Source organism: Dunckerocampus dactyliophorus, chromosome 17, assembly GCF_027744805.1.
Source record: "Dunckerocampus dactyliophorus isolate RoL2022-P2 chromosome 17, RoL_Ddac_1.1, whole genome shotgun sequence".
Lineage (NCBI taxonomy): Eukaryota > Metazoa > Chordata > Actinopteri > Syngnathiformes > Syngnathidae > Dunckerocampus > Dunckerocampus dactyliophorus.
Window position 1 is genome coordinate 1960836 of NC_072835.1, and position 21171 is coordinate 1982006.

The 21171-nt window shown below is 52.5% G+C and overlaps 2 protein-coding genes across 8 annotated transcripts in view; both read left to right on the plus strand.

The window, feature by feature from the left end:
- The window catches only part of grk3 (G protein-coupled receptor kinase 3), a 34929-nt gene extending 30735 nt beyond the window's left edge, over nucleotides 1–4194 (plus strand). Inside the window, exons 12-22 of one of the 4 annotated variants that reach the window (XM_054757371.1) lie at nucleotides 189–283; nucleotides 765–872; nucleotides 1153–1219; nucleotides 1528–1628; nucleotides 1726–1795; nucleotides 1871–1966; nucleotides 2039–2201; nucleotides 2295–2431; nucleotides 2972–3010; nucleotides 3271–3384; nucleotides 3486–4194. In XM_054757371.1, coding sequence (XP_054613346.1) covers nucleotides 189–283; nucleotides 765–872; nucleotides 1153–1219; nucleotides 1528–1628; nucleotides 1726–1795; nucleotides 1871–1966; nucleotides 2039–2201; nucleotides 2295–2431; nucleotides 2972–3010; nucleotides 3271–3384; nucleotides 3486–3647 — 1152 coding nt within the window. In that variant the 3' untranslated portion in view covers nucleotides 3648–4194. The remainder of the gene's footprint in view (nucleotides 1–188; nucleotides 284–764; nucleotides 873–1152; nucleotides 1220–1527; nucleotides 1629–1725; nucleotides 1796–1870; nucleotides 1967–2038; nucleotides 2202–2294; nucleotides 2432–2971; nucleotides 3011–3270; nucleotides 3385–3485) is intronic. The other 3 variants (XM_054757372.1, XM_054757373.1, XM_054757374.1) reach the window with 3 other exon arrangements.
- Nucleotides 4195–5160: 966 nt separating this feature from the next.
- On the plus strand, nucleotides 5161–20480 carry LOC129170133 (unconventional myosin-XVIIIb-like). Of its 4 annotated transcripts, XM_054757356.1 has the most exons (43): nucleotides 5161–5761; nucleotides 6082–6191; nucleotides 6509–6652; nucleotides 6731–7084; nucleotides 7152–7215; nucleotides 7278–7390; nucleotides 7458–7625; nucleotides 7699–7909; nucleotides 8662–8804; nucleotides 8885–8985; nucleotides 9083–9146; nucleotides 9224–9368; nucleotides 9468–9638; nucleotides 9710–9800; nucleotides 9866–10058; nucleotides 10141–10221; nucleotides 10325–10445; nucleotides 10508–10655; nucleotides 10730–10913; nucleotides 10979–11132; nucleotides 11193–11302; nucleotides 11380–11445; nucleotides 11517–11645; nucleotides 11815–11958; nucleotides 12021–12110; nucleotides 12178–12297; nucleotides 12369–12474; nucleotides 13860–13984; nucleotides 14057–14211; nucleotides 14301–14424; nucleotides 14513–14713; nucleotides 14794–14904; nucleotides 15001–15105; nucleotides 15176–15337; nucleotides 15420–15533; nucleotides 15605–15721; nucleotides 15789–15872; nucleotides 15947–16084; nucleotides 18180–18365; nucleotides 18482–18615; nucleotides 18695–18736; nucleotides 18997–19167; nucleotides 19235–20480. In XM_054757356.1, the coding sequence occupies exons 2-43, from the start codon at nucleotides 6153–6155 to the stop codon at nucleotides 20115–20117; spliced, it is 6306 nt and encodes a 2101-aa protein (XP_054613331.1). In that variant the 5' UTR covers nucleotides 5161–5761; nucleotides 6082–6152; the 3' UTR covers nucleotides 20118–20480. The 4 variants fall into 4 exon arrangements, with proteins under 4 accessions (XP_054613331.1, XP_054613332.1, XP_054613334.1 ...); XM_054757357.1 differs by having other exon boundaries at nucleotides 5161–6191; nucleotides 6734–7084; XM_054757359.1 differs by lacking the exon at nucleotides 6082–6191.
- Nucleotides 20481–21171: the final 691 nt, after the last annotated feature.

The window sequence follows — 21171 nt, forward strand, 5'->3', positions numbered from 1 at the left end:
ATGGAAAGTAGCAAAAGAAGAAAAAGAAGGTAAATATTCTAATGTACTGTACCGTAAACATTCACACACTCAGGAAGTAAGTACACAGGCTACACAGTACACTTGTCAAGTGCACTCACTCCGCTGAGACACAGCCAATGAGTCCGCCATCATGTCAGTGTCACACTCACGTGCACTTTCTGTCTCAGCCAGCTAATATCCTGTTGGACGAGCACGGTCACGTTCGGATCTCCGACCTGGGACTGGCCTGCGACTTCTCCAAGAAGAAACCTCACGCCAGCGTGTAAGTTGACCCGCGTGTGTGCGCTCAAAGGCGTAGACGCTCATCTTGCTAATCACCAGAATCAACTGTGGCGGCAGCAAAAGTAAACATGGCTGCCGGTCATGCTAGCGGCAGTGTGAGTCTGTGCTAACATGTTGACTTAGTTCACATGCTAACACGGTGCGAGCAGGCAGCGCTGTGGGTGTTCAGGGTGTTTAGCTAGCTGCCTGTGTGTCGTTAAAGGTGCTTGTCGGATATTAGCAAAGGCGTGTGACGATGTTTCACTGCGGTGTCTTAATAATTGATGACCACAAGCACCCACAAGTGTATTACCTTCATCACATCTCAGCAGCACGCTGCCACCTACTGGTGACAGATGGAACAGCAGCACACTCACAAGCAGAGTTAAACATGCTGTTAATATTTAAAGCAATAAAGAGTCCCGTAATACAGTAAAGAGAGTAAATGCAGTGTTAATGAGCGGTGTTTTGTATGTTTGCAGTGGTACCCATGGGTACATGGCTCCAGAGGTGCTCCAGAAGGGGACGGCGTACGACAGCAGTGCTGACTGGTTCTCTTTAGGATGCATGCTCTTCAAGCTCCTCCGAGGGTAACATCACTTCCTGTCTGCTAACCCAACGCTCTCTCTGACTCCCATCAGGCCCCCCACCCCCACCCCTTCCCCCCTCCCCTCCATCCTGGCCCACTCTTCATCTGTTGTGTTTGATGTGGAGGGTGGAAATGCCACACATCTGAGCACACCGGGTCAGAACCCGTGTGTGCGTGCGTGCGTGTGTATATGTGTGTGTGTGTGTGTGTGTGTGTGTGTGTGTGCGTGCTGCCTGTCTGCTTGAGGCAAGCTAAGTGTCCTGTGTTGCTGCCCCCTGCAGGCACAGCCCCTTCCGACAGCACAAGACCAAAGACAAACATGAGATTGACAGGATGACACTCACCATGGTAAGATATCATATACCTACATACTCTACGTGCGCTAGCAACAATCCTATTCATTCATTAAACATGACGCGTGTGTGCGTGCGTGTGTGTAAAGGTCTGAAAATGTGATCTTTGCTATCAGCATAAATCCAGATTAGGATTTAATCCAGCTACTTCATCCTTTTAATCCTTCTGTGGGAGGAGGGCAGTCTTGGGGGGGGGGGGAGATGGGGGAGGCGGGATATAAATAGCTCTCTTGATGAACGGTGTGCTCGTATAACAGGCGTCATGCTTCTATGTTGTTCATTTGTACGTTGTGTCCCATGTAGAATGTGGAGCTGCCCGACTCCTTCACAGCAGAACTCAAAGAACTTCTGGAGGGTCTCCTGCAGCGTGACGTGTCCAAGAGGCTGGGCTGCCAGGGCAGAGGGTAACAGCACACGCACACGCACGCATGTCATCCTGCGGCCAACAGCGCCCTCCTGTGGCCACATGAGGACTAACATGTAGTATGACCTCTCCTCAAGCAGGGCCTCGGAGGTCAAGGAGCATCCTTTCTTCAAGGGCATGGACTGGCAGCAGGTGTACCTTCAGAAGGTGAAGCCCCGCCCCCTCCATTTCAAACAACCCAGGAACAGGAAACAGTAATGGTGTCCTCTCTGTCCATCTCAGTACTCGCCGCCCTTAATCCCGCCCAGAGGGGAGGTCAACGCTGCCGACGCCTTCGACATCGGCTCCTTTGATGAGGAGGACACCAAGGGCATCAAGGTGATGTCATAGCGTGATAATATGATCACATGTCATAGTGGTCACATGACCTTGCAAACCTGCTCCCTGCAGCTGCTGGACAGCGACCAGGAGCTCTACAAGAACTTCCCTTTGGTCATCTCAGAGCGCTGGCAACAGGAAGTGGCGGAGACGGTCTACGAGGCCGTCAACTCGGACACGGACAAGAACGAAGCTCGCAAGAGAGCCAAGAACAAGCAGCTGGGCCACGAGGAAGGTAAACGCCTCGCTGGCGTAGCCTCCATCTTCTTCTTCTTCTTCTTGCTGTGATCTCACACCCCCTCCTCCCGTGTGGCGTGCATGTATTCAGACTACGCCTTGGGGAAGGATTGCATCATGCACGGATACATGCTGAAACTGGGCAACCCCTTCCTCACCCAATGGCAGCGACGCTACTTCTACCTCTTCCCCAACAGGGTGGAGTGGAGGGGGGAGGGGGAGTCACGGGTGAGTCCGCCTCCTGGCACCGTGGTGTGTGTGTGTGTGTGTGTGTGTGTTTGTGTGTGCGTGCGTGCACACGTGTACAAGTAGTACACAAGTATGCACTACTTATGCACTCAAAAGACAAGCTATACAAGTGTGCAATACTTATGCACTCAAAAGACTAAGTGTAAGTACACAAGTGTGCACTTACGCACTCAAAAGAGAAAGTATGCAAGTGTACCCTACTTATGCACTCAAAATACGCGTAAGTACACAAGTGTGCACTTACGCATTCAAAAGACAAAGTATGCAAGTGTACACTGCTTTTACACTCAAAAGACTAAGTGTAAGTACAAGAGTGTGTACTTATCTTCTCAAAAGTCTACAGTACACACTTGCACACTATTTATGCACTCAAAAGACTAAATACACAAGTGTTTACTTATGCACTCAAAAGACAAAGTATGCAAGTGTACACTATGCACTCAAAAGACTAAGTGCAAGTACACAAGTGTGTGTGTGTTGTCTCACTACGTGTGTGCGTGTGTGTTTGTGCACACCAAGGAAACATGGCTGAAACGCTTGACGCAGCACAAAGATTCGGTGAGTGTCAGGTGACGTCACGGCTGCGCTGTAGACGTGTAGACTCCGCCCCCCGCCCCGCCCCTCGCTGCTGGTAGATGAGGGAGCACCTTTGACCTTGAGTGTGTTCCGGGGTGAATAGAGGCTTTGTTAGGCGTGCAGGTCACATGACATGTAGTAAGTGCAAAAAGAAGCGAGGAACGGATGAATGGTGCGGTCGCGCTTTGAGAACGGGGCGTGTCGGATGCGACCTCTGACCTGCTGGGCTTTGTGTGCCGCAGCAAAACCTGCTGACGATGGAACAGATCGTATCGGTGGAGGAAACGCAGATTAAAGACAAGAAATGCATCCTGCTGCGCATCAAAGGAGGGAAGCAGTTTGTGCTGCAGTGCGAGGTAACACACACATACACACACATACACACACACGCACACACACGCACGCCATAAAGACGGCGTGTTGTAACCACGCCTTGGTGTTGTCGTCGTTGTGCCAGAGCGATCCAGAGTTGGTGCAGTGGAAGAAGGAGTTGACCGATGCGTTCACTGAAGCTCAGAAATTACTGCGCCGTGCTCCCAAGGTCATCGGGAAGAGTCGTAGCGGCGTGGTGGAGCTCTCCAAACCCCCCCTCACGCACCGCAACAGCAATGGCCTGTGAACTCACACGCACATGCACGTGCAAACACACACACATACACACACACACACACACACGCACACACACACACAGATAATGACTAATCCTACTTTTTCCCGCCATGGGACCTTGCCAGTCATGGACAGGAAGCATGTGACCTGCATGAACCTGAGGGGGGCGTGTCCTCCCACCACCCCCCCACCACCACTCTCACTGATGGGGCGCTCTAAAGACTCACGTCGCTGTCCTTCCTCTCGTTAGCAATGATTGCTAACCCCCCCTCAACACCCTCCCTCAGCGTGTAATGGACGTGCTAAAGTGCCAACATTTCCTTGAGTCGCCGAGGACCTCCATGACGGCCGTGGCGGGCTGAACATTCCACTGCAGGAAGCAGGAAGTGAACGGACCACAGATTCCTCTGATTGACCAATCAGCATAGAGACTGACATTCCATTGGCTGACCAGCAGCAGTCAGTCGCTATGGTAACCAGTGGTCTCCTGGGGGGGCGTGTGTATATATTGTTTGTGTTTTCGTGTTTGCATCATGGTTGCCGGGTGGGGAGGGGGAAGGGGCGGGGCAAAGGCAGGAAGTCCGTCAGTCACCGTGGCAACACCGCCACCTCAGCTGTACTGTGTCACTATGGGGGGGGTGGTATGTGTTGTCATGCTGAAGCAGGAAGTGCAAGCTCTGTGTTTTTGGGGGTTGGGGGGTGTTAGCATGTTAGCTAGGTATTTTGTCTCCTCAGTGACACGGCGCAGAGGACGCAGCCTGTTCTCCAACGTTCTGCAAGGTTCTAGAACATTCTGCCGTGAAAGGGAGGCGAGGCGGCGTGATTAGCGTTAGCGTCAGCGTGCTTCTTTGTTTTGTTTGTAGCCTTCAGCGGTGGGCGTGGTCTCGCTAGAGAAATGTCGTCACCTCTCAAGGTGTCTTTTATTTTTTTTAACCTTTTCTCTCGACGTGGTTCCTCGCACCTTTTTAGCGCCGTGTGTCACTCGCTCGTCTCAATGTGCCAAACAACTGTTGCCGAGGGGGCGGAGCCAGCGCAAGCCTTACTTGTGACCGTGTGACCCCCGGCCCCCGCCGTCTCTCTGAAGGGAAGAAAACTGTGACTCTCTTCTGCCAGGACACGTGCACGCTCGCCATGAAGTATCCATGAGAAATATATGTGTATAAGAACACAGAAGCTTTAGCTTTATTTAAGAGAGAAAAAAAATAAAGTTTGGGGATTTTAATGTGATTTCTTTCAATTGTTTGTGGTGAACAATCTTGCACATAAAGACTTGGAAAAAACACACACACTTTGGGTCTAATTATTAGGAACGCCTCCTGTCTTGCTGTTTTATTTGCCATTTCTTGTCATTTATTTTAAAAAATTGTCTTCTTTTTTAGCAAATTTCACAATATTTGAACTTCTTTTATTTATTAAAATGTAAAAAAAAAAAAAATTTCTTTCAATTGACATTAAAATGTATCATTTCTTATATATTATATATTTTAAATTAAAAATGGAAATATTTTAAGTCAATTATTTTAACTGTGGTTTTATTTTAGGTTTTTTTTCATTTTTTCAAATTAATATTTTCCTTGAAATTAATAATTTGAAATATTTTATTTGCAGGTTTGAGTTTCTTGTGAGAAAACTGTGATTTCAATGATGACGTCATCATAGCAGTAGTGCGTTTTTATTTTGAAAGCGACTTGATGAGAACGTTCATGTTTGTGGGGATGGGGGGACGCCACCTCTGACGCTCCCGCCCTCTCCCGTGAGACTCCGCCCCTCCCGGCTGTCCTCAGCTGCAGCTGTCAATCAAGCGACAGCTGAAGGGGGACTCGAGCAAATGCGCCCCCCTCCCCCACCCAATCATGGCTTCGCCCCTTACAGAGAAATCGTTTTTTGTTTTTTTTTTTAAAGAAATTTTAAATGAAAGTAAGGTTGTCTTCTACAACATTCTAGAACCTTTGTCACTGTTCTGTTCAGAGAGTGGTGACACACATTCCCAGCAGCCCTCCTGAGTGACCCCCCCCCCCAGTGAGCTATTGATAGAACACGTCTGTTGCTTGTCAGTGTCAGACCTCCAGTCCGGTCCGGTCCAGCAGAATCCTTCACGTTTCTCGTCTTCCTTGAAGCTTAAAGGTAACGTCTTTGTCTTCTTTTGGGCCTCAGCTGGTTCTGGTACCATAGGGAGATTTGGAGGGGGGGCGGACATGGTGCTGCTTTGACCCACAAGCAAAGACTTTGGATTGTGTGGACTACTGCTTGTCCCCAAAGAAAGACAGCGAGCGGCGGGGGAGGGGGGCCAAAGTGAAGCGGTACAACCGAAGAGGTTGTGTGACGTTTGAGGTCCTGTAGAACTTTTGTGTTGACTGAAACTTGAATCCGCGCCAGCGGCGATGATATCATCGTGTGTGCACGTGTGTGTGCATCTTCATGGTAACTTGTGTCCCCCTCATCAGGTCGCTCTGACATCACACCTGGCTGACGTCACCCCCGCCCCCACACCCTTCAGCCCCTCCCAGCACGCAACATGGCGCTGTCGTCACGCTTAAAACTATGGGAGCAGAAGGCAGGTGTCACGTGATGCACGTGCATGATGGACAGCTAATGGTAACGCTAACGCTGCTAATCTTGGATTAGCACCTTGCAGACTTCTCCTGAGCTTCAAATTGTCAAACAGGAAGTCACCTCACGGATGCCACTTCCATTCGTCGTCTGTGGTTTTATTGTGCAAACAATGAAAACTGCTAACAATAACATGCTAACAATTACAATAAAAAGATCTAATGTTTTTCTTCATTCGGTCAACTGGTGAAAGGTAACTTCCACTTAGCGTAAGCATGCTAACGCAACATCATTGTCATGTGACCGGTCATGTGAGCGCAGATTAAGGAGGAGAATCAGCCGGTGGTCGCGGCCGTCCCCCCGCCGCCGCTGTCTGCCCTTCCCGGAGGGTTCCTCAAGCAGCTGGTCCGAGATTCCGAAAAGGAGACCAAGCAGAAGGAGCCGGAGGTCAAGGAGGAGAAGACCGTGCGTGTGATTCGCTAGTTAGCTTAGCTTTCTCCCACAAGCTAGCACGCTAATGTTAGCGCATGCTCATTTCCCCAGCAGCCCAGCAGGCTGAGCGACAACCTGGTGCAGCAGTTCCTGCTTCCAGATCAGACTCCGCCCATCCTGGAGGCCGAGATGTCGCTGCGAGCCGAGCACATGCTCAACAGCGGCCACGCCCCCCAGTGGTCTCCACGCCCGTCCTCAGCGCACAGGACCACTCCGACAAACACGGAAAGCCAACAGGAAGTCAAGCCTGAGCCGCCGAAGAAGAACATGGCAAACACGAGCGAGGAGGCGGAGCCGAGGAAGGAGAGGCCAGAGGAGGCGAGGAAGGTGAAGGAGGTAAAGCAGGAAGTGAAGGAGGAACGTCAGGAACCTGAAGGAAGGCTAGCCGACGTCGCCGTGACGGAGGTACGTGTCCAAAGCTGGTTCTGCTGGATGGACCGGAACACCAACCGGACTCTTGTCCTCTGCGCAGGTGAAGGACGTGTGGTACGAGGCCGGCGCTGTTTGGTACGTGCACAAGGACGGCTTCACGCTCGGTAAGATGGGAACCTTCTTGAGCGGGACCCAAACTGTCGTCTGATTGGTCGCCACCTTCCAGCCACTCAGCTCAAGCCCGACGAAGGAACGCCGGAACTCCCACAAGGCCGAGTGAGACTCCGCCTCCATGCAGACGGCTCGCTGCTCGATGTCACTGAAGACGACGTCGAAAAGGTGCACAACTTTCACATGCTTTTTGTTGGTTTTCTTTATTTTTATGAAGCCGTTTTCTCCCCCGTAGTGTAACCCCGCCCACCTGGACCTGTGCGACGACCTCAGTGACCTGCAGAGCGTCAACGAAAGCGGCGTGCTGCACACGCTAATCAGTCGTGCTAAAGCCGGCATGCCGCTAACGCACGCCGGACCCAACCTGGTCAACTTGTGGCCGCCATTGCTTACGCACAGCAAGGTGATGTCATCGCTAGCAAAGCGCCACCTTGTGGTCAGGAAGTTTACTTCCTCTTTTTTTTTCACACTGTCAGACTCCAAAGTCGCGGCGGGGGGAGTCCACATGGGAAGCTCCTCCCGCTCTGGCTGCAATGGTCAAACAGCTCTACGTGTCCGTGGTCGGAACCAGGCGGGACCACTGCGTGTGCGCTGTGGGTCGCAGCGGAACCGGAAAGACCACCGCGTGTCACGCCTTCACCCTCGCTCTGCTCAGGCAGGCCGGGACCGCTGGGCCCAACATGAGCGGTGAGCGCTAACCAGCATTAGCCCTACCAGATGCTACCTGCAACAAACAGGAAGTGTTGACCATAGACAGGAAGTGTTGGTTAAAAACCGGAAGTGTTGACGACAAACAGAAAGTAAGTAATGGTTAAAAATAGGAAGTGTTGTTGACAAGCAGGAAGTGGGACCGACAAACAGGAAGTGTTGATAACAAACAGAAAGGAAGTATTGGTTACAAGCAAGAAGTCTTGATGACAAACAGGAAGTGTGAAGGACAAACAGGAAGTGTTGTTGACAAGCAGGAAGTGGGACCGACAAACAGGAAGTGTTGTCAACAAACAGGACGTGTCGATAGCAAACTGAAAGTGTTGATGACAAACAGGAAGAAGTGTAGACAACAAACAGGAAGTGACGACAACAAACTGGATGTGGATAACACACAGGAAGTGCTGGTTGAAAACAGGAAGTGTTGTTGACAAACAAGAAGCATTGACAAACAACAGGAAGTGTTGATAACAAATAGGATGTGTTGATGGCAAACAGGAAGCGGTGACAGAAAACAGCAAGTGCTGACAAAAAAACAGGAAGTGTTGATGACAGGAAGTGTTGGCAGCAAACAGCAGGGGTTGTTGACAAACAGGAAGTATTGACAAAAACAGGCCACAAACAGGAAGTGTTGATGGCAAACAGGAAGTGTAAAGGACAAACAGGAAGTGTTGACAAAAAACAGGAAGTATTTTTGGCAGCAAACAGGAAGTGTTGTGTTCTTCCCGCAGTGGAGCGTGTTCAGGCCATGTTCAGCGTGTTGAGGTCGTTCGGCTGCGTCACATCTCCACACAGTGACTCCGCCTCTCGTTTCGCCATGATGTTCTCGGTAGACTTTAACCACGCAGGACGCGCCGCCGCCGGACACCTGCAGGCAATGACACGCACGCACACGCACACGCACACACACACACACAATGATGATTGATTGACACGGTTTGGTCCCGCCCTCAGACGATGATGCTGGACAAATGGCGAGTGTGTCACATGACCGGTGGCGAGAGCAACTTCCTGGTGTTCTCTCAGATGCTAGCAGGCCTCAGCACAGACATGAGGTGAGCGCTCGTGCGCGTGTGCTAACCTCCATCACGTCAGCTGACGATGCTTCCTGCCTTCCTTCTTCCCTTTCTCCCTTCCGTCCTTGCTGGTCAGGACGGAGCTGCAGCTCCATCAGCTTCCTGAATGTCACTCCTTTGGCATGACTCCTCCCACCAAGGTAGAGTGGGGGACCACGGGTGGGCGGGGCTTCACCTGAGCGCTTCCTCACGCCGTCCTTCTTTTTCTTCCTGTCAGGTGGAGGAGAAGCAGCGAGCTTCTGTCGGCTTCACCAAGCTGCTGGTCGCCATGGAAACACTGGGCTTCACCGCCAGCGAGCAGAAGGCCATCTGGCATGTCCTCGCCGCCATTTACCATCTGGGGGTGGCGGGGGCTTGCAAAGGTAGCCCCGGTCTTCATGATCACCATCATCATCATCATCAGTGAAGGAGATGAAAGTTGCCAGCGGGGGGTGTCTGACCTCACTATGTGTGTGTGTCAGTGGGGAGGAGACAGTTTGTGAACTTCGAGAGCGCTCAGGCAGCCAGTGGCGCACTGGGATGCGAGGGGGAGGAGCTTAACACGGCCGTCTTCAAACATCACCTGCGCCAGCTGCTGCAGCGAGCCACCGGGGGCAGCAGAGAGCGCAGCGCAGCTGGCGAGTCCGAGGAAGGTGAGACACACGAACACGCTAACCTAACCAGCTTTCTGACACGCTAACGTGAGCTCGCTAATGACGTGCAGGCCCTCGGCTGACGGCGACTCAGTGCGTAGACGGGATGGCGGCCGGCCTCTACGAAGAACTCTTCGGCGCCATCGTCTCCCTGATCAACAGGTGCGTGCGTGCGTGCATGCATGTTCACGTGTGCAACATGAGGACGCCATCTTGATCCCGTGCAGAGCTCTGAGCGGCCAGCAGCTGGCGCTGGCGTCCGTGACGGTGGTGGACACGCCGGGCCTGAGGAACCCTCGCCACGCGTCCGAGGAGCGAGCGGGCAACTGGAGCGAATTTTGTCACAACTACCTGCAAGAACGCCTTCTAGAACATCACTACACGCACACATTCACACACACGCTGGAGCGCTACGCACAGGTGACGCACACCTTCAAGTCCTGCCTGGCTCCCGTGTTGTCGTGTCAGTCACGTGACTCTGTGCATGCGTGCGCTTGTCCAGGAGAAGGTTCCGGTGGCGTTCGAGTGTCCAGAGATCAGCCCTGCTGACGTCGTGTCTGCCATCGACCAGCCGCCTCCGCAGGTATGCTAACATGCTAACACGCTAAGTGGTGATGTGACACTGTGACGTGTAAAGGGGCGGGGCCATAGCCACCATAGCAACAAACATGTGATGCGTGTTGGAGGTGCGGGCAGCAGAGGGCGCTCCCCGGGGGCTTCTGTGGGTCCTGGATGAGGAAATGACGACTCCGGCTTCCAATGAGGGCACGGCCCTGCAGCGCGTGTGCCAGTACTTCAACCAGACGGGTAACGCAGCCTCCGGTGATGATGATGATGATGATGATGATGATCATGTGACCTTCCCTCAGTACGTCAGTGCGAGCAGCCGTTGCAGTGCGAGGTGGGACACCTGGCAGGCTGCGACCCGGTACGCTACGACCTGACGGGATGGTTCTCGCTGGTCCAGAACAATCCGTCCACTCTCAATGCCGTCGGGCTTCTCCAGAACTCGTCCGTGTGAGTGCAACCTGTGCCGTGAGGTCACATGTTGGGGGGCGTGTTCGGGAGGTGACATGGCATGTCGTCCTCAGAGCGGCGGTGAAGGCGATGTTCACACCCGCCGTCAGCGTGCCGCCGCTGTGCCGCGGCCTGAGCGGGCTAGATGGCGCCAGTCAGCGCTCGCTGCAAAGGAGCGCCACCATTAGGAAGACGCTCAGCGGGGGGGTGGCCGCCGTGCGCAGGCACTCGCCGTGCATCGCCATCAAACTGCAGGCCGTAAGTATCACCACCGCCACGTCTTCAGTGAGGTTGCCTCACTCCACTTGTCTCCGCCCCCTCAGGACGCCCTCGTCAACGTGATCCGGCGCGCCCGACCCGTTTTCCTGCAGTGTGTTAGCACCAAGATGGACGCCAGCGGCGCCCTCAAAATGGCGACGCTGCGAGCACAGCTCCGCTCGATGCAGACGCTGCCAGCGCTGCAGCTGTACCGCACAGGTCAGCACGTCGCACGCCGCTTGACGCTCGTGAGAAACCTGACCTCTGCTGTCCTGGCAGGTTACCCTGATCACATGACCCTCAGCGACTTCAGGTGTCACTTCCAGGCCTTGTCTCCACCCATCATGAAGCGCTACGCCTCTATGTTTGTCCGCCATGATGAGACGAAGGTGGGTCACATGACTCACCCTCGCCTCGTGAAACGCCTTTGACCGTCAGTGAACGCCGTCTCGCTCGTTCTTCTTAGGCGGTGGACGAGCTGCTGGCCGACTTGGACTTGGACCCCAAGAGCATCGTGGTCGCCGCCGGTCGGGTGAGAACGCCTTCTCTGTGTGGAGAAGGCCCAGCCGCTGCTGCGGCTGACGACTTCCTGTTTCCTGTCAGGTGTTCATGAGGCGCGGCGTGCTGAGACACCTGGAGAGCCAACGCGACCTGCAGGTCAGCGGCTGGCTGGTCCACCTGCAGGCCGCCTGCGTGGGACACCTGGCCCGGCAGAAGTACCGCACGCTCAAGGTCGGCGCCCCCGCGTGTGAACAAAGTCTAGTATGAAACGCGACTGTCCAATCATGGACAAGGACGTCCTGTTGCTATGCAACGCCCTCAGGAGAAACAAAGAAGCATCACACGTCACTCTGTGTGTGTGTGTGTGTGTGTGTGTGTGTGTGTGCGCGCGCACCTGCAGGTGCAGCACATGGCCGTGCGCTGTCTTCAGAGGAACCTTCGAGTTCTGCGTCTGGCAGGTGAGTGGCGCTGGTGGCGGCTCTTCTGCCGCGTGCGCCCCCTGCTGGACGTCAACATGGACAACGAGAGGCTGCGCGCCAAAGAGGTGCACACGCTCATACACACGCACACGCACACACGTGTTCTAAAGAAGAGGTGTGTTGTCAGGATGAAGTGTCGGCGCTGAAACGACGTCTTGACAAGTCGGAGAAGGAAAGAAACGAGTTGAGACAGACGGTGGACGCCTGCAACACCAAAGTTTGTCCTGCAACACACACACACTAACACACACACACTCACTAATGTCGTGTGTGTGTGTGTGTAGCTGACGGCGGTGACCTCGGAGCTTAGCGATGAGCGTTTCCGTGGCGACGCGGTGGGTCAGGCTCTGGATGTGGAAAGAGCGGAGAGACTTCGTCTCACCAAGGAGAACAAGGAGCTGCAGGTGAGGCGGCCATCTTGACTTCCTGCTCCCACCTCGATGACCCCTTTGACCTCCTGTTGGCGTGTCATCAGATACGTCTGGACCAGTGCAAGATTGCCATGGAAACACTGGAGAGACATCTGGAGGAGGAGCGGCAGAAGGCTCACAACCTGGAGAGTAAACGAGTTGGAGGAACAGGTTAGGTTAGACTTCCTGTTAGCAAACCAACCATGCAGCATGCTGATTGGATGACGATGATGATGATGATGATGTATTTTGGATAGGAAGTCCATGAATGATGACAACCAACAGGTTTGAAGTGCTGACAATAAACAGGAAGTGTTGACAGCAAACAGGAAGTGCTGATATTACACAGGAAACATTGACAGAAAACGGAAAGTGTTGATGACAGGAAGTGCTGACAACAAACAGGAAGTGTTGACGACAGGTGTTGATGGAATAAAGTGTTGAAAACAAACAGGAAGCATTGACAGCAAACAGGAAGTGTTGATTAAATAAAATGTTAACAAACAGGAAGTATTGACAGTAAACAGGATGTGTTGACGACAAACAACAAGTGTTGAAGACAGGAAGTGCTGACATTACACAGGAAACATTGACAGAAAACAGGAAGTGTTGATGACAGCAAGTGTTGATGGAGGAAAGTGTTGAAAACAAACAGGAAGTATTGACAGTAAACAGGAAGTCCTGACAACAAACAGGAAGTGTTGATGAAATAAAATGTTGACAACAAACAAGGAGTGGTGACGACAGGAAGTGCTGACAGCAAACAGGAAGTGTTGCTGAAAGAAAGTGTTGACAATAAACAGGAAGTATTGACAGTAAACTGTTGACAACAAACAGGAAGTGCTGATGGAAGACAGTGTTGAAAACAAACAGGAAGCATTAACAACAAACAGGAAGTGTTGACAATAAACAGGAAGTACTGACAACAAACAGGAAGTGTTGATGACAGGAAGTCTTGACAACAAACAGGAAATGAAAGAAGGTGTTGACAACAAACAGGAAGTGTTGATGACAGGAAGTGTTGACAACAAACAGGAAGTGTTGATGACAGGAAGTGTTGACAGTAAACAGGAAGCATTGACAACAAAAAGGAAGTGTTGATGAAATAAAATGTTGGCAACAGTAAGTATTGACAGTAAACAGGAAGTACTGACAACAAACAGGATGTGTTGATGAAAGAAGGTGTTGACAACAAACAGGAAGTGTTGACAACAAACAGGAAGTGTTGACAACAAACAGGAAGTGTTGACAACAAACAGGGTATGTTGATGACAGGAAGTGTTGACAACAAACAGGAAGTGTTGACAACAAACAGGATGTGTTGATGACAGGAAGAATTGACAAGAAACAGGAAACATCGACAGCAACGGGAAAGTGTTGACGTATGGAAGGAAGTGTTAATCAGGTCATATGCTGATTGGCTGTAGGAGTCAGGAGGATGCTGATTGGACGACGTTGTTGGGGGTGTAACTTTATTTTGACTAGGAAGTGGAAATGTTGGAACAAGATTTTATCGATGAAATATTTGGGATGAAAGAATTCTCACTTACCTCCAGAGAGCGAGCTGGCCATGCAGCTGGAATGTTGCCAGACGGAGGTGGACTTTGTTCGCAGGCGACTGAAGCAGACGGAGGACAAGGTGGAGGCGGAGCGTGAGACGCGTCAGCAGCTGGACAACAAAGTGAGATGAGGGCGAGGACAAGGATGTTCTTCGGATTTGTTGCTAGTGATAGTGTGTGCGTGTGGCCTGCAGGTGGCAGCGCTGCAGGCCCAGCTGGACCAGTCCAAAAAGAACGTGACCGAACTCAAACGACACTGTCGCCGCGTGACGTCTGAGCTCCAGGACGCACGAGTCCTCACTGACAGCCTTCAGAACCGAATGCACGAACTGGACCGCAAACAGAGACGGTGTTTGTCCTTCCGCTGACCTTGCTGCAGTGCTCACCATGCTAATCAACATGCTAACAAAGATGTCTGCCCTCCCTCGCCGCTACCAGCTTTGACGGCGAGCTCACGCACGCGTTGGAGGAAGTTGACAACGAGCGAGAGATGAAGGACAAAACTTTGCAGGAGAACGCCACGCTGGGGGCGGAGTTATTCACGCTGCGCCGCCGCCTCCAGGTGAGCTTGAGGTCCTGCCAGGTCACGCTGATGCAGAGCCTCACCTGTGTGTGTGTGTGTGTGTGTGTGCGCGCGTGTGCGTGTGCAGGAGAGCCAGGCTGAAGCAGGTCGCTTACAGAAGCAGAAGGACGAATTGTGCGCTCAGATCCGTGACCTCAGCATTCCCGTGGATCTGGCCGGCGACTCCCTCCCTGACCTGAAGAAACAGCTCCGCCTCCTGGAGGGCGTGGCCGGCGAGCGGGCCGAAGAGGTGTCCCAATTAAACGCCAGAGTGCAACAGCAGCAACAGGTGACGCCGACCTGCACGAGTGTGCGCGTGAGCGCGTGCAAGCCTAACCCCCCGCCCCGTTCCTGCCCCCTCTCCCACAGGTGCACGTGCGCTTTGAGCTGGAGCTCGAGCGCATGAAGCAGATCCACCAGAAGGAGCTGGAGGACAAAGACGAGGAGCTGGAAGATGTCCACAAGTCTTCGCAGAGGCGGGTAGGTCGTCCGCCCTCCAACAGGAAGTTGGTTGATGTCTTAGCATAGTAGCAGTTAGCCACATGCTAGCAGGGCTGATGATGACGTGTGATGCAGCTACGTCAGCTGGAGATGCAGCTGGAGCAGGAATATGAGGAGAAGCAGATGGTCATCCATGACAAACATGACCTGGAGGGACTGGTCGCCACACTGTGTGACCAGGTACGCACACACACACAACCTCTGCTGTCTGTTAGCATGCTAGTCTTGATCAACATGTGGCGGCGTGCAGGTGGGCCACCGAGACTTTGATGTGGAGAAGAAGTTGAGACGAGACTTGAAGCGGACGCACGCTCTCCTGGCCGATGCCCAGCTGCTGCTGGCCACCCTCCAAAGTGGTGGGCGGAGCCCCGCGGACGCCACCAAAGACCAGTTGGAGCGTCTCCACTGGCAGGTGTGCCTCACCAGCGCCCCCACTGGGCCGCCATGCTGCCATGTCTTTATTTGACGTGGTTACTGACGTGTGCGTGTGCTAGCTGGAGGACAGCGAGACACAGCGGCGTGAGGCCGAGAGCGCCCTGGCGACCTTGACGCAGCAGCTGGACGACGCACAGATGGAAGTGGACAACATGTGCAAGCAGAAGTGTCTGGTGAGACGAGCGCAGCAGGTGTTGGTGTTGGCAGAGGGAATCAAACATGTGCCCTTTTGGCGTCTGTGCAGTTGGACGAGCAGCTGTCCCTCCTCCAGCATGAGAAAGTGGACCTGCTGAAGCGCTTGGAGGAGGACCAGGAGGACCTGGAGGAGCTCATGAGGAAGCACAAAGCGCTCATCCAGCAGGTTAGTCAGCATCCGTCCACCCGTGTCCTCCATGGTGCCCCCCTCATCGTGTTTGTCTCGTGGACAGTCGTCCAATGACATCTGTCGCATCAAAGAACTGGAGGCGGAGCTTGAGGAGGTCAAGAAGGAGAGACACACCCTCCGTGAGGAGGTAAGCTCGCCATCATTTGTTCCACCGCTTCCTCCTCTACATCACGTCTTCCTCTTCTTCCTCATGTCCTGCAGCTCCAGCAGCAAGCGTCCAGGCTGCACTTCCTGGAGTCGTCCACTGTGGGGCGCAGCATCGTCAGCAAACAGGAAGCGCGCGTCTGCGACCTGGAAAACAAACTGGAGTTCCAAAGAGGACAAGTCAAGAGGTTTGAGGTGAGACAGTGTCAACATGCGTCCAACAGGACGTCCACCGCTCTGCAAGCCTTGTGGGAATACTGTGATGTCATAACCACATCATAGGGACGATAGCAACCTCAGAGACATGATAGCAAACTCATAGAGACATGATAGCAAACTCAGAGACATGATAGCAACCTCAGAGACATGATAGCAACCTCATAGAGACATGATAGCAACCTCAGAGACATGATAGCAACCTCATAGAGACATGATAGCAAACTCATAGAGACATGATAGCAACCTCAGAGACATGATAGCAACCTCATAGAGACATGATAGCAACCTCATAGAGACATGATAGCAAACTCATAGAGACATGATAGCAACCTCAGAGACATGATAGCAACCTCATAGAGACATGATAGCAAACTCATAGAGACATGATAGCAACCTCAGAGACATGATAGCAACCTCATAGAGACATGATAGCAACCTCATAGAGACATGATAGCAACCTCAGAGACATGATAGCAACCTCAGAGACATGATAGCAACCTCATAGAGACATGATAGCAAACTCATAGAGACATGATAGCAACCTCAGAGACATGATAGCAACCTCATAGAGACATGATAGCAACCTCATAGAGACATTGATAGCAAACTCATAGAGACATGATAGCAACCTCAGAGACATGATAGCAACCTCAGAGACATGATAGCAACCTCATAGAGACATGATAGCAACCTCAGAGACATGATAGCAACCTCATAGAGACATGATAGCAACCTCATAGAGACATTGATAGCAAACTCATAGAGACATGATAGCAGCCTCAGAGACATGATAGCAACCTCAGAGACATGATAGCAACCTCATAGAGACATGATAGCAACCTCAGAGACATGATAGCAACCTCAGAGACATGATAGCAACCTCATAGAGACATGATAGCAAACTCATAGAGACATGATAGCAAACTCATAGAGACATGATAGCAACCTCAGAGACATGATAGCAACCTCATAGAGACATTGATAGCAAACTCAGAGACATGATAGCAACCTCAGAGACATGATAGCAACCTCAGAGACATGATAGTAACCTCAGAGACATGATAGCAACCTCATAGAGACATGATAGCAACCTCAGAGACATGATAGCAACCTCATAGAGACATGATAGCAAACTCATAGAGACATGATAGCAACCTCAGAGACATGATAGCAACCTCATAGAGACATGATAGCAACCTCATAGAGACATTGATAGCAAACTCATAGAGACATGATAGCAACCTCAGAGACATGATAGCAACCTCAGAGACATGATAGCAACCTCATAGAGACATGATAGCAACCTCAGAGACATGATAGCAACCTCATAGAGACATGATAGCAACCTCAGAGACATGATAGCAACCTCATAGAGACATGATAGCAATCTCATAGAGACATGATAGCAACCTCATAGAGACATGATAGCAACCTCAGAGACATGATAGCAACCTCAGAGACATGATAGCAACCTCATAGAGACATGATAGCAATCTCATAGAGACATTGATAGCAAACTCATAGAGACATGATAGCAACCTCAGAGACATGATAGCAACCTCATAGAGACATGATAGCAACCTCATAGAGACATGATAGCAAACTCAGAGACATGATAGCAACCTCATAGAGACACGATAGCAACCTCATAGAGACATGATAGCGAGATGATACCGAAACGATAGCAACATCGTGGTGATGTGATAGTGACATGATAGTGACATCATAGCGCCATGATAGCAACGTCATAGCGCCATGATAGCAACGTTATAGCGACATGATAGCAACGTCAAAGTGCAATCATAGCAACATGATTGAGATGTCATAATGATATCATTGTGGTTGTCAAAGCGACATCAGAACAACATCATAGCAACATGATAGCAACATCATAGCGATGTCATAGCGACATGATAGCGTCATAGCGACATGGTAGCTACATCAGAGCGACATCATAGCAACATCATAGTGACGTGATAGCAATAGGATAGCAACGTCATAGCGACGTGGTAGCTACACGGCTGTGCCTTCACATCGTTAGCATCTAGGCTAAAATCTCGGTCGTCTGAAGGTCCTCGTGCTGCGTTTGCGGGACAGCGTGGTGCGTCTCGGCGAGGAGCTGGAGCAGAGCGCCCAGGCAGAGGCTCGGGAGCGCGAGAACGCTCGCTACTTCCAGCAGCGTCTGCAGGACGTCCGCGTGGAGATGGAGGAGTTGAGTCAGCGCGAGCAGGACAGCAGCCGGCGCCGCATGGAGCTGGTGAGAAACATCAGCCGATCCAAACGTGACTCGTCTAGTAGCCCCGCCCCCTCCTCAACAGCCGTTCATGCTGCTTGTGCAACAACAGGAAGTGATGTCGTGATCTTTGTTTACAGGAAATGCAGGTGCAGGAGCTGACGGCCATCAGGCAGACATTACAAGCCGATCTGGAAACTTCCATCAAGCGCATCGTTGACCTGCAGGCCGCCCTGGAGGAGGTGGAGTCAAGTGATGACAGCGACACTGAGAGGTAACACGGCCTGCCCCCAGTGGGATCATGTGACTAGCCCCGCCCCCCGAGCATGCTGACCATGCGTTGTTCACTCCAGCCTTCGTGCGGCCGCAACGTCGTCCTCGACAAAGAAAGAGCCGTAAGAACGTGTGCGCCGTGCGTGCTCGTCCTGGCCGTGCACGTGCAATACGCCTCTAGAACGATCCGTGTAGACCTTACGTGATGCTAACACGTTACCGTGTTGCTATGGCGATGTGAGCAGTGGCGTGCATGCTCCCTAACGCTGTGCCTCCACGGGTCCATGGACCTCCTCGATGATTCCACCGTGACATCACGGTGATGACATCATCACGTATGCGCCTGCTTGTCGTCTGTCGGTAAAGACGGTTGTCCTCCCAGGGACTCTGCGTCCAGCGTGGGAACGGAAGACGTCGGCGAGGGAGTGCGTGGTTGGCGTGGAGCATCGAGAGGAAGTTCTCGTGGCGGAGGATCTCCCTGCAGCAGCAGTGCCCTCAGCGGCCAGGGGGGGCGGCAGTCAGCTGCGGCCAGCAGCAGCACGTACAGTTTCCGGTAAGCCGCCATGACGCTTTGACTGGCTTGGCTGAGATCGGGTCTCAGGAGGTTCTGTTCTGTTCAGCTCCTGTGTGGATCCGGATGAAGACGACCTGGAGGCGGGAGGTTCTCGAGGTCTGGGACGGGCGCCGTCTTCCTCTGCGCTGTCGGAGCTTCTGGAAGGACTTCGCAAGCGGCGAGCGGGCAGCGAAGCGGGAGCGGGTAGCACCGTGTCACTTCCTGTTTACCAAACAACAGCAGCTTCCGCTCTTCGCCGTCGAGCCTCGGCACTCTCTCTCGCGCCCGACGACCTTCCGGAGGCTCGACCCGGCATCCTCAAGCCGTCCTCGCCGCTCCTTCCTCGCGCTGCAGGCGACTCTCTGACGGCGCCCCGCTTCAACTCCTGCGACTCACTGACGCCCCTCCCCTCGCTGCCACGCCTCTCGTCTTTGGCGTCCTCACACGTCGTCTGCCAAGGCCCTCCCTCCCTGTCCATCCCAGAGGAGGACGACACAGATGTCGCCTCGCGTGCTGTCATGGCTTTACGGCGCTCCCCGCAGACGCCTCGCCGCTGTGCATTGGCTAGTCCGGTCTCGGAGGACCCAGGCGAAGGCCGCCTGGGTTCCGAGCCTGTCGTCTTCCAGAACCGTCGCCTCGCTGGTGAGCGGGACGACATGTCCGACATCCTTCCCGCCATCCGCAGAGCTCAGTCCACCAGCAGCCTGGCCGGGTCTGTGCGGGGGGGCAGGAGGGCGCTGAGTGTCCATTTTGGAGAGCTGCCCCCCTCTACCCGCCAGCGCAGCTCTGAAACCGAGTCGTCCAGCTCAGGCGGTTCAGGAAGTTCAGAGGTCACGCGGGCCAGAAGGCGACTCGAGCGGCCGCAGGGAGAACGACTGGAAGCCGAGGGCAGCGAGGGCGGAGACGTGTCCTCTGTCATGAGGAAGTACCTCAGGAAGGAAGTGGACTGAAGCAGCGCCAGGTGACGCCCCACACGCATCATTAGCTACGTTAGCATCATCAGCATCATTGACCTCATTAGTTACATTAACCTCGTGAGCTCTATTAGCTGCATTAGCGTCATTTCCTAGCTTAACTACATTAGCATCATGAGTCACATTAGTGGCATTTTTATTAGCCTCATTAGCCACATTTACCTCATTAGCATCATTATAGCCGCCAACTAGCAGCATTAGCAGCTACATGACCTTGTGACCTCCTGTTTTTCTTCCTCCATTAGCATGTTAGCATGGTTAGCATCAGAAAGTTCATCCATCAGAGCCAACAAGCAAGTCTGCCACGTTGTTTTGGAATAAAGAAGCAAAAACACTCTAAACTGGAATTACTTGTTGTTTATTAATGTGCACCCTCACCGTGCACGTCACGTGCACACAATGCGTCACAGCATCGTCACTGCGTGCATGAGCACGTGCACGGTCATGTCCTAGTCAGTTGTGAAGCGGCAAGGCCCCGCCTCTTGTGTGAAGAAGAAGAAGAGAGCAAAGAGATTAAAGGGAGACAAGCAGCTGGGGGGGCGGGGCTTATGTCAACAAGGACATTTTCTTAGTCTTTGTGTCCAATGTTCCAGTGGACAGGAAGTAGCAACGTTAGCATGTAGCATATTTGTCTTCATGCCACAAATGTCCTCTTAAGACATGATGGACACTTTCACTCAGGCGCCATCTGAGACACGTTAAGATGTCTTTGTCTCGCCTCTTAGACGCATTAAGAGGCCTTCGTCCCGCCTTTTAGACACTAAAAAAGGTCTGTCTCGCCTCTTCGACACTTTAAGATGTCTTTGTCCTGCCTCTTATGGCTTTTAGACGCTTATAGATGTCTTTGTCCCGCCACTTAGACACATTAAGAGGTCTTTGTCCCGACATTTAGACACTAAAAGATGTCTTTGTCCCACCTCTTCCGCCTGTTAGACACTTAATGACGTCTTTGTCCCGGCTTTTCCAGCTTGTCGACTCTGAAAGATGTCTTTGTCCCGCCTCTTAGACACTTTAAGATGTCTTTGTCCTG